Source organism: Alnus glutinosa, chromosome 2 (assembly GCF_958979055.1).
Source record: "Alnus glutinosa chromosome 2, dhAlnGlut1.1, whole genome shotgun sequence".
NCBI classification, from domain to species: domain Eukaryota; kingdom Viridiplantae; phylum Streptophyta; class Magnoliopsida; order Fagales; family Betulaceae; genus Alnus; species Alnus glutinosa.
The window spans coordinates 10,316,130-10,332,936 of NC_084887.1; the positions used below are offsets into that span (position 1 = coordinate 10,316,130).

At 33.7% G+C, this 16,807-nt stretch overlaps 1 protein-coding gene across 1 annotated transcript; it reads right to left on the bottom strand.

Annotated features, from left to right (window-relative positions):
* Positions 1-4,391: 4,391 nt before the first annotated feature.
* Positions 4,392-4,835, bottom strand: LOC133860274 (uncharacterized mitochondrial protein AtMg00310-like). The gene has a single exon (XM_062295910.1). The coding sequence runs from the start codon at positions 4,833-4,835 to the stop codon at positions 4,392-4,394; it is 444 nt and encodes a 147-aa protein (XP_062151894.1).
* Positions 4,836-16,807: the final 11,972 nt, after the last annotated feature.

The following is a 16,807-nucleotide window of genomic DNA, read 5'->3' on the forward strand; positions in this document are numbered from 1 at the left end:
TTTAATTTTTTTTTAACAAGAATTGATCCAATGATGAATTGGCACTGTCACATCAGTATATGAGGCATCGGTCTGGTATATAATATTTTTGTTTTAACTAAATATTTATTTGTTAAAGATTGCTCTCCTTATACAACTTTATCAAGTGGCATATTAAAATGTGTTTGGTATTATTTTCTTTCACATCTCTTTGCAAATCTATCATTATGTATATGAAACCCACATGTGGTCTCACAAATTCAATAGTGGATTTCCATATCTCTTGTACGAAGATGAGCAATATGAGAACTAGAGAATGAAAACAAACATTTCTCATAATTTATTAGTAGGTGAGTATTTTAATTCAACTACATATGTATTTGTTATGATTGTTATCCTTATAGCGAGGCTGGTTGGAGCCTTAGGCGGATTAGGCGGCCGTCTAAGGCCCCAGGACTGCAATTAAGAAATCTTAATGGAGATTTATTTCCAAAAAATAAATTAAAAATTTTAGGCCCTAATTTCTATCAATATTCTTTAAGTAAGGCCCCAAATTACGGTACAAATATAATAAGAAATGCATTAATATCATGCTTGCGACTCCAATTTAATAAGGCCCTTAATTATGAAATATTAATGAAAATTTATTTCAAAAAAAAATTAGCCTTAATTACCATCAATATTCTTTAATTAAGGCTCCAAATTATGGTAAAAATATATTAAGAAATGCATTAATATCGTTGCATGAGATATATGGTTTTTTTTATCTCTTTCTTACATGTGTTGCTTAAGTACACACACAACACTCTCATCTCCCTCTTTATTTCTTTTCACTTCTCTCAAAAAAGTGAAATCCAAAACATTCTAACTTTTTTTTTTTTTTTTTTTCACTTTTTATATCACATCAATCATTTTTTATTACTATTCAAGTAAAAAAAAAAAAAAAAACTACAAAAGAAAACTTTTCACTTTTCTATCAAACAAATCCAAACTTTTTTATACTTTATATCACATTAATCACTTCTTACTACTATTTTCAAACAAAAATTTCACAACACAACCATTTACCAAACACACTCAGTGTATTTATGATTGAGTCCAAGGTTCAAAATAGAATATATATATATATATATATATATATATATATATATATATATATATGTTAAGAAGATGAAAAGTTTTTAAATATCTTATTTAACTACTGTCAATATTATTTAATTAAGACCACAAATTATGGTAAAAAAATAATTAAGAAATACATTAATATCATTGCATGAGATATGAGTTCCCTCTCTCTCTCTCTCTCTCTCTCTCTCTCTCTCTCTCGCTCTTATGTTTGTTGTTTCAGTATACACACAACATTAAAAAATAGTGCATTTATTATTGTGTCCAACGTTCAAAATAGAATGAAAAAAAAAATGCTAAGAAGATAGAAAGTCTCTAAATATTTTATTTAATTACTGTCAATATTTTTTAATTAAGGCCACAAATTACGGTAAAAAAAATATTTAAGAAATGCATTAATATCATTGCATGAGATATGAGGTTTTCTCTCTCTCTCTCTCTCTCTCTCTCTCTCTCTTATATGTGTTGCTTCAATACACACACAACCTTCAAAAATAGTGCATTTATGATTAAGTCCAACATTCAAAATATAATGAGAAAAGAAAAATTAAATGTTAAGAAGATATAAATTCTCCTAAAGGACAAAAATTTCCTACAAACTGGTTTGTAGAAAATTTCATACAACCAACATATAAGAATGGTATGTGTCATTTAAACATATGAGAAACACATTTTTTATTTTTAATTAATACTATTAAAAAAGCATGTGAGAAGCACATGCTATTAAAACAACATGTGTTTCTCACATATGAAGGGACACATGTCAATCTTATATGTGGGTTATATAAAATTTCCTACAAACCGGTTTGTAGGAAATTTCTATCGTTCTCGAAATATTTTATTCAATTCCAAATCCTACACTTTATAAGTTTCCATTTTTATTTTTATTTTTTTATCTCAATTTCCCTATTCAAGTCTTATTCAATTTTTTTTGAAAATCATGGATATTATTAATCAAGCCATGAAGACTTTCTTGGCGAGTACAATAGAAAGATAGAGGAAGAACATTCCTCCACCCATACAGAGTCTAGAGACTGATTCAAAACAATTTTGGTTAACACATGAGTAGCCATGTTGGCTACACGACTAACATGCCTTATTGCATGATAATGAAAATCTTAAAGCTTTGTAATTGTATCCTCAATCACCTGGCCGTAATTGTTCCAACAAGGGAGATCTTGGCACACAACATTAACAACATTCAAATAGCCACCTTCGAAGATAATTCGTGCATAGCCCAAGTCGCTGCACATCTTGGCCGCTCGCCAAAGGGCCACGACCTCAACCACACTCGGATCATTGACTTAAGAGACAACTTGAGCCGTTGCTGCCACCAACTAACCATTTTCATTCCTTAAGACTTTCCCCATGCCCATAGTCCTCGTAGTTCTATTGAGAGTTGCATCCCAATTCAATTTCAGGAAGCCCACAGGTGGTGGTGACCACCATTGTTTGCTAGACTCTTGCACAAAGGCCGTTGGGGCTAAACACTCAATGTACATGGTGGAATTTAACACTGTCTCTTGGGCTTGCTGCACCACCTGTTTGGGGGGGCATGAAGCCCCTATCAAAGACAAAAGAATTTCGGCATTTCGGCACAGCTAGAGGCATCTGGCCATGGTTAAAGCAAAGATGAAATCATCATCATCCAACCTCTCCTTTAACTGTTTGAAAAAACCCATACCATCACTCTCTAGCAAGGCAAGCTTCTGCATCAATTTCTTTCCCTCTTACCAAACTGCCACCAAGGCTGAACAACTCTGTTAGTTTTATTGGCTTCATTCTGTTGATAAAACCACTATCATGTAATGATGCTATCTTAACAGGGATACAGTATTATTTCAGAAATCTTCATATATTTAGAGTTTATTTTTCTAATATGGAAATAGCTTTATTATGACAAGTTTCAGTGTCACAAATTTCAAGAAGGCAATTTTAGAGTTCCAGGAAGATTCTACGAAGTTTTCAACTCAGCAAAAGTCAGATCCCTTGTTCCCGTTTGGACGGTCCAGTGAATCGTCCGGACGCCCTCCAGTGTCGAGAAGATTCTGACAGCTCAGCGTGCATCTGTCCGGACGTCAGGGCAACACCGTCCGGACTCTCTTCAGTGTTCGAGAAGAATCTAGATTTCCTTTGCAGACACGGATCTGGAAAGACAGCTTGCAACCGTCTGGATGTTAAGGCAACACCATCCGAACATGACCTTAATAAGGAAACTAGCGCATTATGGAAAGACAATTGCACAGTTCACCGTCCGGACGCTCTATGCCTCCATTCGGAAGCTGCTTAGAGAAATCCAAATCAGTGGCAATTTAGGCATTCTAAGTCTATAAATAGAGGCCACTAGGCATGTATTATTTACAGAATTCGGTATTGAATTCTTTAGAGCTTAAAAAGGGTGTTTAGGTAGAAATTGTATAAATCTGCTAGCTCTCTAAGAGTTGCTCGGTGTGTGGTTTCTATTCATGTGAAGTCTAGCTTAGGGAGGAGCCTTAAGCTAAAGGAATCCATTGAAGACCCCTTCAGGTAGGTGACCTGGTTAGGAAACATTCGTGTATAGGTACACGTTAGAGTGCAAGGTACGATCGCTGCATCAGGGTATGTGAGTGTTACTGCTTTGTTATTAGCTTTATTTTCTGAATAGTGGAATGCCTAGGTTTGGCTGCCACGAAGTGGTTTTTCTCTTAATTGAGTTTCCACTTCGTTAACAAAATATCTATCTCATTTAAATTCCGCACTTTGATATTTTGTTACACATTATTCACACACACAAACACACACACACACACACACACACACACACACACACACACACCGTAAATTAGAAGTCTTTCTTATTTCTCAAGCTCCACAACACATGCCATACATCTTTAGGGCAAGAATAGCACAAAGGATAGAGAGGATCCTGCACTAGGTGCTTTCTAAAGAGGGCAGTTTTTGTTGGTAATATATTATTATAGAACTTCCAAGCGAAATTTTTCAACACTTCAGGGTCCTGCAACTTCCAGTTTGCCTTCCAAACCTCCTTGTTCTCCTGAGATCTTGAAGCTTCCCCTCAAGGTTGTGCTCTTCTATTCATCTCAAAATGGTAACCACTCTTCACAGAGTAGCAACCATTAGACGAACCAATCCAAATTCTTTTGTTAGGATTCCTAGAAGGTTAGGGAGCAAGCTGCATATGGTGTTAGCTTCACTAGCATAAAAAGATGCCCCAATGAGTGAAACATTCCACCCACCTGTAGTCGGATCTAACAGAGAATTGACTATGGCCTCCGGGTTGAGACAAATCACAGGAAATTAGACCTTATAAGAAGAAGGAATTGGGAGCCACTGATCCCCCCAAATCCTAATTTGTTCCCATTCCCAACTCGCCAAACCAGATCCCTTTCCAACACTTCCCTCGCTTTGAATGAACTTTTCCATGCATATGAGGGATTTCGGCCCAATGAAGCATGCATAAACTCACCACCCCGATAGTATTTATCCCTCAGGATAGTTGCCACCATAGATTTTGGCTGCTGCACTAATCCCCACCCCTGCTTGGCTAGTAATGCAAGATTAAATACTTCCAAGTCCCTGAAGCCCATACCATTAGAAGACTTAGATTTTCCCATGCTGTCCCACCTCATCCAAGCTGCCTTAGTGATGTTGTGTTGATGCCCCCACCAAAACTTGCTGATTAAGGAATTTATTCTCTTGCACAGGGTCTTGGGCAACAGAAAAACCCCCATGTTATATGTCGGGATAGCTTGCACTACAGCCTTAATCAAGACCTCCTTCCATGCTTGTGATAAAAACCTCTCCTTCGAGCCATCTAATTTCTATTGAACTCTATCCAAGATCCCTGCAAAGGTGTGGTTTTTTTAGCGCCCCACCATTGCAGGCAGCCCCAGATACTTTTCATAACCTCTAGTGGCTAAAATCCCCATTGAATTGCTGATAGTCCTTGAAAGCCCTACCTATATTGGTACCGAAGAAGATAGCAATTTTCTCATTGTTTAGCTTTTGACTTGAAGCTTGTTCATATTTATTCAGCAAATGCAATATATTACCCCATTCCTTAAAATCATTTCATATCTGATCAGTGATAAAAATAAAAATAAAAATAAAAAATAAAAAGAAAGAAAGAAAGAAAGAAAAAAATTATTTACCAAAAACTCAATCAATCAATTGCATTATTTTTTTTATTTTTTTTTTATTTTTTTTATTTTTACGATATTAGGAAATATTTTTACACTAATTTGCCTTTCTTTGAGCAGGTTAAAAGTGTTAGATAATTCTATCATAAAGATTAAAATCCTATTTAAGAATCTAAGATCAACAATGTCACAATAAAGATTAAATGGATTAACCATATTATCAATTGAAAAAGAAATGTTAAAAAAACTTAAATATAAAAACTTAATAAGTAATTTTGCATCTCAAAAAGCGAAAAGAATGAATTTTAAATTAAATAATATTTAATTTTTAATAAAATGCACCACTTAAACTTCTTGTTTAAGGCTCTAAAATGTATCGAGCCAGCCCTGCCTTATAGCGCTTTGTCATTATATATGCCTCGTTTTTGGTTCGTGGAATAAACCATCGGAATGGAATGACTATTTCTATGGAATAGTCATTCTAATGTTTGGTAGGGATCTATTCATTGGAATAGTTAGTCCCATTGGAATACCTATTCTCTTACAAAGATGAATACCTATTTCACTTAAAAATGAGAGGAATAGCTGTTCCAATGAGAATAGATTAGATTTTCCAGGAAAAACCACTATTATTTTTTATTTTCTTTCAAATTTTTTCAAAAAAAGAAAAAGAAAAACGAAAAACGAAAAAATAGAAACCCCAACCCTACCTTAATAGTGGCTGGCCGACCACCCCAATGGGTGGTCGGCCAGCCACATATGGCGCTAGGGGTGGTCGCACCACCCCCGACACCATTTGGGGATGGCACAGGCCACCCTCGATGGGCTTCGAGGGTGGCCGCAACCATCCCCGGAGTGGTCTCCGGGGGTGGCAATGGGTGGTCAGTCACCCTATAGTTTTCAATTTTTTTTTTTAATTTATAATTTAATTTAATTTAATTTATATATATATATATAATGTGGGGTTTTTTTAGTAATTTTGATTGTATTTCAATTAAAGTATATGAATTGTTACCAAACTAAAGATTAAGAATAATTACTCCATTCCATCATCTTCTATTCTTAGGAATAGCTATTCCCTTTCCTAATGGAATAGTCATGCCGCAAACCAAATGAGGTCATATAGTTGAAGTATTAGAGTCGGATTCCAAATCTAATTTGCGGCATTTTTTGATAGCTTATGCAATTTGTATTTTCTTCTTTAGTTAGTTGTTGTTTTTTTTTTTTTTTTTCCCTATGCACGTGCCTTTTGTATATTTGCTTCGTAATAAATGAGGAATACATGCCCTGTTTAAAAAAACTCTAACAACATGTGAGTTTCGGTATTTCCATTTCGATGAAAAAGTAGGCATTCTTTTGTCTTCTTCTTCTTTTCTTTTTTTTTTTGTTAAATACGTTTGACCTTATGTGGTTTAAAAAATTTATTTTGTGCCCTGTACTTTATTTTGTATCGCAGATAATACTTCATTTATGTTTAAAGATGAAGACATAACCTCCATCCAAAAATTGATGGAAGTCCACGTCACTAGCCTTAAAAAACCGACATGTGTACCTATACCTAATTAAAATTTAAAAAAAAAAACTAAAAAACTAAAAATATTAATAACATTTAAAAAGATAAAAACATTAAAGAAATCTACTTTTTCAAATATATATATATATATATATATATATATATATATATATATATATATATATATATATATATATATATATATATATATATATATATATATATATATATATATATATATATATATATATTAGGGGTGACCGAACCACCTCTATGGCCTTTGGGGGTGGCTTGGCCACCCACTTTTGGCAGGGGGTGGGTTCAACAACCCTAGACTGGCCAGTCTAGAGGTGGCTGAACCACCAACAAAAAAAAAAACGGTCTTAGGGTTTGGCCCTTGGGGGTGGCTGAACCACCCCCAGGCCAAAAAAGATTGGCTCTACCACCCCCAAGGCTCTCTGGGATAGTTTCGGCCTCCCCCATTTTGATCTTTGGGAGTGGCCGAATCACCCCCAAGGGTCATGTGGGTGGCTCCAGCCACTCCTAATTTATTTTTTTTATAAAAAAAATTAGATTTTTTTTAATCTTTTTTTTAAAAGAAAAGTTTTTTAATTGTTTATTTATTTATTTATTATTTTTTTTTTTAGTGGGACATAGGACATGTGTAAGTTTTTTTAAGAGTGTTGATGTGGACTTTTGTCAATTTATGGACAGAAGTACCATCTCTGTCTTTAGCTATAAACGAGGTGTGATCTGCAGTACGAAATGAAGTAAAGGCGGCAAAAAATAAAGTCTTTAAACCACAGAGGGTAAAAATGTATTTAACTTTTTTTTTATTTTTTTTTTTTAATTTTTTATTGGCTCATTCTAATATTAGGGATATACATGTGAGCGAATATTAAATGCTCACATATGCTATACGCTATCCGCATATACGGATACAATTAGCAAAAATCACTATCACCATATACGGATAGTAGTTTTAGAGTATGCGGATGTTGTTAATAACCACATCCACATACCCTTTATATATACTATATATTTTAACCGTATCTGCATACCCTTTGTATATAATATATAATTTTTATATATATTATATTTAATAAATTCATCAAATCGATGTTGTTTTGGTGTTTAATACCAAAATGACGTCGTTTTAGATTAAATATAGATTATGTTTACATTGTTTTAATTTTTTTTTTCCATTAAAAAAAAAAAAAAAAAATTGAAGCTTTTCACTAGGAGTGGGAAGTGTAGACATATGATCAAAGTGTGTAACTGTGTATGAACATGTTAGATAAGAGATTTTCCAGCTTTTGGAGTATCTCTGATTGTGTTCTTTTAGATAGATAGCTATGTCTTATGTTATTCGTTGCCGGTTTTGTTTTGCAGCAGGTACTATAAATGATTTTGTTGGTTGTGTTACTTTCTCGTGTAACACTTAGGCAAAAAGACAAAAGTACTGTGAAATTAATATGTTTTCAAAACATTAGGGCTATAAAAAAAATTAAAACAAGCTAAAAACACTAAAAATCGATCCAAATTATTTCCAAATCGTTTAAAATAGGCTTTAATAGAGACCCAAAAAGGCCCAAAAGAGTAAAATAAGCTCAATACCTAATATGCAGATAGCAAATAATAACCATATGGATTTGGTTAGTAAAAACATGATGTAAATGCAGATGCAGATGTCTAAAAGTGATATCTGCATTTTGCGAATACGGCTACGAATATTGCAATATAAAATCTTAGTAATTTGTTACGATTTGCAGTGGTTTAGGGTTATTTCTCACCAAAAGGTGTTCTTCGTGACTTCGCTCATCAAGTAAGTTTTCCATTATCTTGAAAATTCTTTGTTAGGGTTATATGGTTGATTCGTAATGATGTTATCTTGTTGGGAATTGGTTTGCAAAAACAATATTGTGCCGCAAAAAATAAAATTCTCAAATCCATGAACGAACTTTATGATGAACAGGCGAAGAACAATGCTATTTTAAAATTAAACTATAAAGCAGAAACACTTACTTGAACGTGTTTAAGCTCATTGCTTCTCGAAGAACGTGTGATGAACCTTTAGATTTTTTCACCAATGATTGATGATAACCAAGAGAGTGAAATATCAATTTGCTCTTCAAAATTTAAACTTATTTTCAAAGAATTATCTCAAGAATATTAGTTCTTAGTAAAAACTAAAGAACTATAGCAAAATAGCTTATTTTCTGAAGAGTTACAGACATTTATTTATAGGCTCAGAATACTATGAGACTATGATATTTAAGCAATGTGGGACAAGTTGTAGCAGCAATTCTAGATAAACTAGAACTGCCTTTGTGGTGAATGGCTAGGGCTTAGAAAAACCCTAGCCTTCCACCCTTTTAGTTGACGCATTGGGCCAGGAAAAAATTCCTTGGCCCATGCGTCAACTGCACTGCTAGTGAGCTTGGGTTTTATCCTAAAGCTTAATCTATCCCTTGCATCTGATGCACAGTTTCTTTCTAGCATATATTTTTAATTAAATAAAAACAACTAGCCAAAAAAATAAAAAATCTGATCTGGTTAAATTAAATCAGCTTGGTGAGGAGCCTAAAGGAAAAATAAAAACTAGTCAAAATAGTTCTGACTCTTCCAATGAATATTTAATTACAATTGATTCCACTAAACAATTATAATTAAAATCTAATTTATATTTTTTTTATTAAAACAATTAATCCTTTAAATTTACTTAATTTTGAATTTTGATTTCTCCATGAAATCTTCCGTAGCAGAATTAAAGCCAAAGATACTATCATTGAATTTTCAACCTCTTTTTCCTTGAGTCCCCTGATTTTATATATTATTCTCGTACTCATGAAATACTTATCACATGTACTTTGTATTTCAGTATCTCATGCCAAAATGCTTTGGCCAGAGACTTAGAATAATCCAATCCATAAAATCAATCTCAATGAAAAATTTCTTATTATTTTTAATAAAGGACTTGGATTCATTCTTGAGAAAAGCTTTCTCACAATGTTAATTGTGATCATCCAACGCACCGAGTATATTGACCATCAATTTCATCTCATCACCTATAAATGCATCAAAGTAATCTACACTTCACATCTGAGTATACAATCCTCTCAGGATTTATAATCAATATTATAAGTAGTTTTAAGAGTATGAGTTTTTCCTTTGACACCTACACATAAACCTAAAGCCTTCAACTTCGCCTGATCAAGATAAATCATAAAGATTTGATGTGTAATAGTCTTCACAAATGGAATGCTCAATTCCATTACCGACTACGAACTATCCAAAGTTTAAGATTACAAGGATGATGGACTGAGATCTTGTGTGATAACCCTTTATTCACACCATAGATCATATTCAATGTAATCCAATGACATTTCACATGCAAAATATACATAGAACAATATTAAGCATGTAAAAAATCATATGCCTTATGCTCAAAAATAGATCAATGAATAAAAATTTTATTCATTATAAACTTATATGTCAACAGTACATTGAGATTTAGGGCATAAACCCCAACAATTATGTCATTTTTATTTGTTAAATTGGTGTTGGGGCTTTGGGTTTTATCAATGTTTTACATGCAATTTTTTTCCTAAAATTTTGTACATATTTGGGCTTTCTATTTCTATTCATGTTGTGCAAAATATTTGGTTTAGGTCTTATTGATGTTGACAAAAGGTTGAACTTTATGCATTACATGGGTCTTGTGCTGGCATATGATATATATATATATAGTTATTTGTGGGAGCATTATGGTCCATTATCTGTTGCCTAAATAGAACACGTGATGCCTATGTTATATGTTTAACTCTCTTTTGTTTAGTATTATAGTTGGGATAAAATGGTTCATTTCATAACTTTGTAATTGTTTGGTTGCTTTCTTTTAATGTATATGCCCTTGTTTGTTTTGTGTCTATTGTAAAGTAAATCCTCATTAGTGGGTTTTAATTATTTTTGTCAAGTTGGTGTTGATTGTATTGTGGCTGGTATGAAGTGAAGTTCAATATGGGAGCAATGTGGTCACTTTTTACTGCTTGTGTATGTGTCCAAGTTACCTTTTGGATATTATACTATAATTATGGTAACCCATTTTATATGTATTATTGGGTTAGTGTAGAAGTGAAAAATGGCATTATCTTATTTAAATTTGTGGATGCCATATCTTTATGATATTGCCTATTAAAAAGTCAAGCTTTTAGGTTAACTTTGATTTAATAACTCTATAATCAATTTTTGTTGACCTGTTATCTACTAATAAAAATTGTTCATATCTTAATATAAATTGTAAAGTAAGTTGTAAAGCTTAATAGAGTAAATTTTCATTGGCGGTTATTAATGTGGCAGGACACATGATGGGTCAGACTTATTGATGTTTAAGGTGCACTATAGGGGTACCTTTAATAGGCAAAATAGGTGTACTTATGTTGGTGACAATGTTAATAACTAGCATGGCCCATATAATGAAGATAAATTGTTTTTTTTTTTAAAAAAAATATTTAGTATAGCTAGAGTACACATATGTAAGACTTATGGGTATTAGGTCTAGGGACCTTATTTATTACAAGTTAATTAGAAATGTCTTTAGACCAATGATTGAGACTTTTATCCTCTGACCATGATGTAATTGAAATGGTCTCACACCATGTATGACATGGTCTTGTAGAGTTATATATAGTTACATATAGTGTAGTAGATGTAGATGTAGAAGAAGAAGATTCAGATACAGAAGATGATTCAAAATATGAGAGAGAGGTTGTATTTAGAAATGATGATTTATGGGATAAGGTTTTAAGTGATGATATTGATGCTTGTGAATTGGATGAGGGGGGGTGAGCTAGAGACTGTAGAGGTGGGGATTGCTGATGGTCTAGACAATCATGATGAAGATGTGGGGTTACATGCAAAGGTTGGAAATGATGAAGAATTGGTATTAGATGTAGAGGTAAAAAGGGATGAGATTGTTGGAAATGATGAGAAAGCTAGAGGTGGGGAACAATATGAGGATAGTTCAGATATGTCAAAAAGTGATGTGCTTAGGTCCCCCATTCCTAGTTATGAAGAGGATATAAGGACCTCAACCCAATGTGATGTCACGAAGAGGGTACAATTTAATCCCGCTAACTTGAAAAATCCAATGTTGGTGGTAGGAAACACATTTCATGATGTTGCTGAGTTTAGAAAAGTTGTGTGTCGAGCCAATAGTGTGAAGGGAAAGGATATGGAATTCAAGAAAAATGAAAGGAAATGGGTTATGACAGTATGCAAAGACATAAGGTCCAAGTATAGGGTTTATGGGAGACAAATGAAGGATGAGTTGACATTTATTCTAATATCACTCAGGCCAAAACACACTTGCACTAGGAGATACAAAAATCATATGATCACTTCAACTTCAATTCATTCAGAGAACAACCAAACGTGTCCATAAAGGTCTTACAAAAAAGGTGAAAGCCAAGTGGAATGTTGATGCCTATATGAGTACTTTGTAGAGGGCGAAGAAAAGGGCACAAGATAGAATTTATGGGAAATTGAGTGAGAAGTACCATCGTTTATGAGATTATTGTTCCACAGTTAGGAGTACTATTGTGGGAAGTTGTTTCCTTCTGATGGTCAAGAGACCAATGCCTGACATGCCCTACAGATTTCAAAGGTTGTTCATATCCTTGGCAGCCATGAATAATGGATTCAAGGAAGGGTACAAACCTATCATAGGTGTTGATGCATGTTTTTTAAAGGGAATGTACATAGGGCAGTTAATGGCTGCTGTTGGGAGGGATGCTAACAAAAATATGTACCCAATCGTCATGGTTGTGGTAAAGGAAGAAAGGAAAGATAGCTGGAACTAATTCCCCGAGGCACTTGTTGTAGATCTTGGCCTAAGTGGCCCACATGGGTGGATTTTTTTCATTTTAGATCGATAAAAGGTAATATAATACTTATTGATTTTTCATTTAATTTTGTCAGGCTAATACTTATTCATGTTTTCAACTATTGAGTAGGGCCTCATACCAAGCCTACATCAAGTGTGTCCTACGTCTGAGCATTGTATATGTGTCAAACACTTGTATGCAAATTTAAAAAATGAAGATCGCCGAGAGGTTCTACTTAAGGATCTACTTTGGCAAGTTGTATCATCTTTACACTAAGGCTGAGTTTCATGCTGTAGTGGATGATAGTAAGAAGATTAGTAAGGATGCTCATGATTATCTTTCTATGGTTTACCCTAACACTTAGTGTAGATGATGGTTCAATACTACGGCAAAATCTGACCTCCTAGACAACAATACCTTTGAAAGTTTCAACTCTTGGGTTAAAAAGTTTCGTGAGCAGACAATATTGAGATGTTGGAAGGGATTATAAATAGGGATAATTTTACAAAAAGGTATCGAATTATATGCCGTTTTGAGATAAGGGTACTGAATTAGCAAATGTCTCAAACTGGGGTATCCAAATTTCCAAACGTCTCACTTAAGGGTACTCCATTAGGATTTGCTGCTGTTAAATCCTGCAAGAATTCCCGAAATACAATACCATGTGTTTATTTTTTAAGAAATATTTATAAAAATTTTCAAAGATTCAGGCATGTGTATTTTTGTAAATTCCATTAAATTTTGACCAACACCTAGATCCTAGCTTCTTTTTCTTTCTTTTTTTCCTAAAAAAAGTAGGGATATTTTGGGTACTTCGTTAAGATTTAACAGTAAATCCTAACAGAGTACCCTCAAGTGAGACGTTTAGAAACTTGAATACCTCAGTTTGAGACGTTTGCTAGTTCAATACCCTTATTTCAAAACGGTGTATAATTCGATACCCTTTTGTGAAGTTATCCCTTATAAATAAGTTAGGGAAAACTATACTTTACCCCTCTAAAGTTTCACCCAAATTGCAATTTTGCCTCTAAAGTGTTAAAAAAAAAAAAAAAAATTGATTTTTTTAGGGGTATTTTTCGAAAGAATTGGCTACATTGCAAAATTTGGAAACTTGGTTGGAGTCCATTGCAACTTTTTTCACTTTGGAGGCAAAATTACAATTTGGTTTAAAATTTGGAGGGGTAAAGTGTAGTTTTCCTAATAAGTTAATTCGAAGGTATGTGAGGAAAAATGAGTTGATAAGTTCAATGAAGGAAAATTTAGGGCAAAAAATCAGGCCAAGTTGGAAAAAGAAGAGAATGATGCCAGCCGTTGTTGGTGTACATATGTTGGTGAGGGTATATTTAAGATTGAGTACCATGGAAAACGTTTTGTAGAAGATGTGGAGGTTTGAACTTGTGGATGCAGAAAATGAGATGTTTCTGGTATCCCATGTGGTCATGTTGTATCAGCCATTTTATACCATGGTTGCAACCCAGCTGATTTTTTGATTTAATTTTATATCAAGTATAGGTATTTGAAGGCATATTAACCCATCATCTACCCTATGCCAAGTGAAGAACAATGGGCTAGAAGCAATTAACCGAATATTGAACCACCCAAGACGAGGGCAACTTCTGGTAGACCTAAAATGGTAAGACAAAGAGGGGTTAAAAAACCAAAAAAAATAAATAAATAAAAATACTCTCTACCATGAGAAACGGGGCTACAAGAACCAATATATGCATTGTTAAAACATGGTCACAACAAAAGAACATGCCTTGCCAGGAAGAGACATGATGAAAGAAGACAACATGCATGTGAGATCTTACTATGGAGATAATGCAGCCACTAATTGGAATTTGGATATGGTAAGTGTGGTAGAATTCCTTAAAGTTGATTGTGTTAGGTAGTTATTTTTTGTAATAGTTGATTGTGTTAAGTATTTATTCATCCTTATAGTTGATTGTGTTAGATTAGTATTTATTTTTCAACACTTATTGCTTATGTCAATTGTGATAAGTTTTTTTTTTTTTTTTTTTTTTTTTTTTTTTTTTTTTTTTTTTTTTTTTTTTTTTTTCCTTTTGTAGTTGGATGGCTCATCAATTGCCACATCAAGCACAGGAAGAAAAAGGGGAAGGGGAGTTACAAGAAAATAGCAGACCCTGCCACACCAACCAGGGGTGCAAAAAGTGCAAGTTGAGTTATAAGAACTTAACCTCCTGCAGCCTAATCAAAATCAAGACAAGGTAGAAGGGGACAAGGTTATAGTCAAACAACACAACAATCTAGTGCTCAATAAACCATGACAACTCAACCAACTGCTGCTGAATTAACTAGGAAAAGTCAACCAACTCAACCTTCTACAACCTAATCAGGCTGGGCAACAAGGACAACAACTCAACATCTTGCAACCCAATCAAATGTGAGTGCTTCTTTTCAGATAAAAATGGTGTTTGAGTGATATGTTGAGCTGATTAAAGACTTGTATTTCAACCTGTAGGCATCTTATGCAGTTACTACTAAAAAGAAGACAACTCTAAGGTTGGCCACAAGGTGAAGGATAAATGGTAGGTTGAGGGCATGTGTTAGAAATGTAAGGGAGCCTAACAGCAAGGGGAAGCTTGTATTTGATATGACTGGAGATGCAGAAGGAGAAATGAAAGTCCACTACAACCAACAAGGACAAAGAAAAGAAAAAAAAAAATGTGTCAATTTTGAGTTGTCGAGAAGGTCAAAGGGCCAATTTTATTTTATTTTATTTATTTTTAATTCAATTCAACCTTGCTGATTTGTGTTACTTTTTTGAAACATTTTTATACTAATGATGGTTTCTCATGTATAATCAACCAAGATTGTATTTTTACTGTAATGTAACTTTTGTCTACATTTTGAAAACATTGAAATGATGGTTTATTATGTATTTGCAATGACAACTGAATGTAATTGTGCTTCTATCTAATTTTGGGGATGGTTTTTCATGGGGAGTTGAACACAATTTGGATGTGTATAAAGTATATTGAGCTGACCATATTTGGTAGTTGGAAGTGTTTCTTATTCTTCATTGCAGATTGTGTTCGGTATATATTTGGAGATTATTGAGTATTATATAAAATTGTTCCTTATGAATGCTCAATGTGAGTGAATGTGAGTATATTGGATGTGTTTCTTTAGGAAAGTTCATTACAGATTGTGTTTGGTGCAACATGCTTTAATTTGTTCAAAAGGTTTAGGTGTATTGGATGTGCTTTTTTCAACCCACAACCTTTAGCATCAACCAGATTGTGATTGATACTTGTTTTTCAACATGCTTTGTTCATAAGATGTGGACGTTGCAAATAGCGAATCACTACACCTTCACCTAAAGTACCAATTTATACATACAACAAAAGTCATATGTTTAGATGTGCAAACATTAACATTACACAGTTAACAAGTCTGAGTGAATCAACTAAGTGAATGTGAACAAATTCACATTACAAATGGTTACAAAATCAGTCTTACAAATTCTTGAAAAATGATCAAGGCAACATCACCCTTGACACAAGTCTGTTAGAAGATGGATAAAATAATAAGGCAACAACAAGACCCCATGAACATGCAAGTGCAAATCGATACTTCATATGCATTGAACGAAACTTATACTTTTGTCTTTCTAGTTTTAGTGCAAAATTAGCAACTTCAACTTCCATTTTGGACTTGTATTCAGCAACTTAAACCTTGCATTTCGATACTTCATTCAAGATGATTGTTTCAATCAATGCCCGTTCACACTTTAGATTCTCGTGCCAGTCCCTCAGCATCGACACCATTTGATCACTGTACACAAATTTTGGGATCAAGTCATTTAAAAAAACCACAACCACGATTTTCTTCATTCTGCAAAATCACAAGAAAAAAAAAAGTTTTAATCCATCCCTAAAGGATTTACACCAAGAAAAATCCCAAACAAATAAATTTAAATTCAATTCAATTAACAAATGCATCTTACAACATAATTTACACAAGCATAAACGTTCTACAGAAATTAGGTCTCATGAATGTTTTTCTAATGCATATCTTGCTCCCACATCTACAAATTAGATAGCTCGATCTCGACTAGTTGACTTCACCATCAGAGGGCTCCATCGTTCACCATCGAGGCCACACTGATGGTGGCTATCACTGCTGATTGAGAGTAACGAGAC

What these genes read in the sequence shown, in the direction of transcription:
- LOC133860274 (XM_062295910.1), bottom strand. Translation starts at nt 4,835, where the DNA reads ATGGGGGTTTTTCTGTTGCCCAAGACCCTGTGCAAGAGAATAAATTCC.